At 34.6% G+C, this 1303-nt stretch overlaps 1 protein-coding gene across 1 annotated transcript in view; it reads right to left on the reverse strand.

Moving 5' to 3' along the window:
• Positions 1-510: 510 nt before the first annotated feature.
• LOC107863880 (dimethylnonatriene synthase) overlaps positions 511-1303 on the reverse strand; it is an 11574-nt gene continuing 10781 nt past the window's right edge. The window contains exon 2 of the mRNA XM_016710063.2: positions 511-1143. Within this exon, the coding sequence (XP_016565549.2) occupies positions 511-1143 (633 nt within the window). The remainder of the gene's footprint in view (positions 1144-1303) is intronic.

Consider the following 1303-nt stretch of genomic DNA (forward strand, 5'->3'; position numbering starts at 1 on the left):
ATTTAGAGTACTATATCTTAAGAAAGATTATATGCATTGATTATATTATTAATTGAAAAAGAATTATTAGATGAAATTAATTATAAAAAAATATTAATAATTTTGCATCTCAAAAAACTTTAAAAACTAGATTTTATAAAAAGATATATTATTTTTTCTTAAAAATTTAAGGGCCCGTTAAATTTTTCTCTTTAGACTGTTAATGTGTGTGAACCACCCCTCATTGTTCATCATATATTTTGAAGTCTTTTAATAGTATAAAATTGAAAATAAAGAGTACTTTCTTCGTAATTTTGAAACATTCAAGTCTTACTGTCAAACACGGAAGGAATTGGTGACTTATCCCAAAATGTAACATTTTGGTTCTGACCCTGTAAACCCGTTAACCTTTTATACTGAAAATAGTAAGCACACTGCATAGTTACAACTTATTTGATAGTTCTACGCATATATTAGGCACTCAAACTTATCACACTCACCCTGTATATATTTTTAATTAAGTTTACTTTTTCAAAGACTTTGGTAGAGTTCCACAGCTAGTCTAGGAGAAAGAAGTGGTTGAAGAGGTTTCACTTTAGGCAAGGCAATGCCTAAGCCCTCGCTCAGATCTACTGGTTCCTCCCTTGGCATTGAAATATTGAATCCATGAAGTAATCTTGCTAGCACCAAATGCACTACTTGGGTTCCAAACATCAAACCAGGGCACATTCTTCTTCCAGAGCTAAAAGGAATATACTCAAAATTTTGTCCTTTAAAATTAATGTTCGTATGTTTCTTCCAGAACCACCTTTCTGGTTTAAACTCGTGTGGATCTTCCCATATTCTCGAGTCTCGTTGAATCCTCCATAGGTTGACAACTAAACGAGTACCCTTTTTAATATGATACTTACCGACGTAACAGTCTTCAGTGGCCTCTCGAGGCCCTGCCAAAGGACCAGGTGGGTAGAGACGTAAGGTTTCTTTTACGATGGCTTGCAAATATGGTAGGCCCCTGATGTCCGATTCGTCAACCCATCTGTCTCTTCCTACATGTTCATCTAACTCTTCTTGAGCTAGTTTCAATGAGCGAGTATCATTTAATAACAGAGATAGTGCCCATATTAATGTCTCTGCAGTGCTCTCTGACGCCGTCAAGACAAGTATCTGCACAAGTGAATAGTTAAATATGATTAGCCAAGTAATTAGAGATCATGGGCGTCTCGTCCACTAGGCACTTAAGCAATTCCTTAAAGCCTCATAATTATGGGAACTCCATATTTTCATATATAACTAGTTATATGTATTATAAAAAAATTACTGAAAT

Source organism: Capsicum annuum, chromosome 3 (assembly GCF_002878395.1).
Source record: "Capsicum annuum cultivar UCD-10X-F1 chromosome 3, UCD10Xv1.1, whole genome shotgun sequence".
Taxonomy (NCBI): Eukaryota; Viridiplantae; Streptophyta; class Magnoliopsida; order Solanales; family Solanaceae; genus Capsicum; species Capsicum annuum.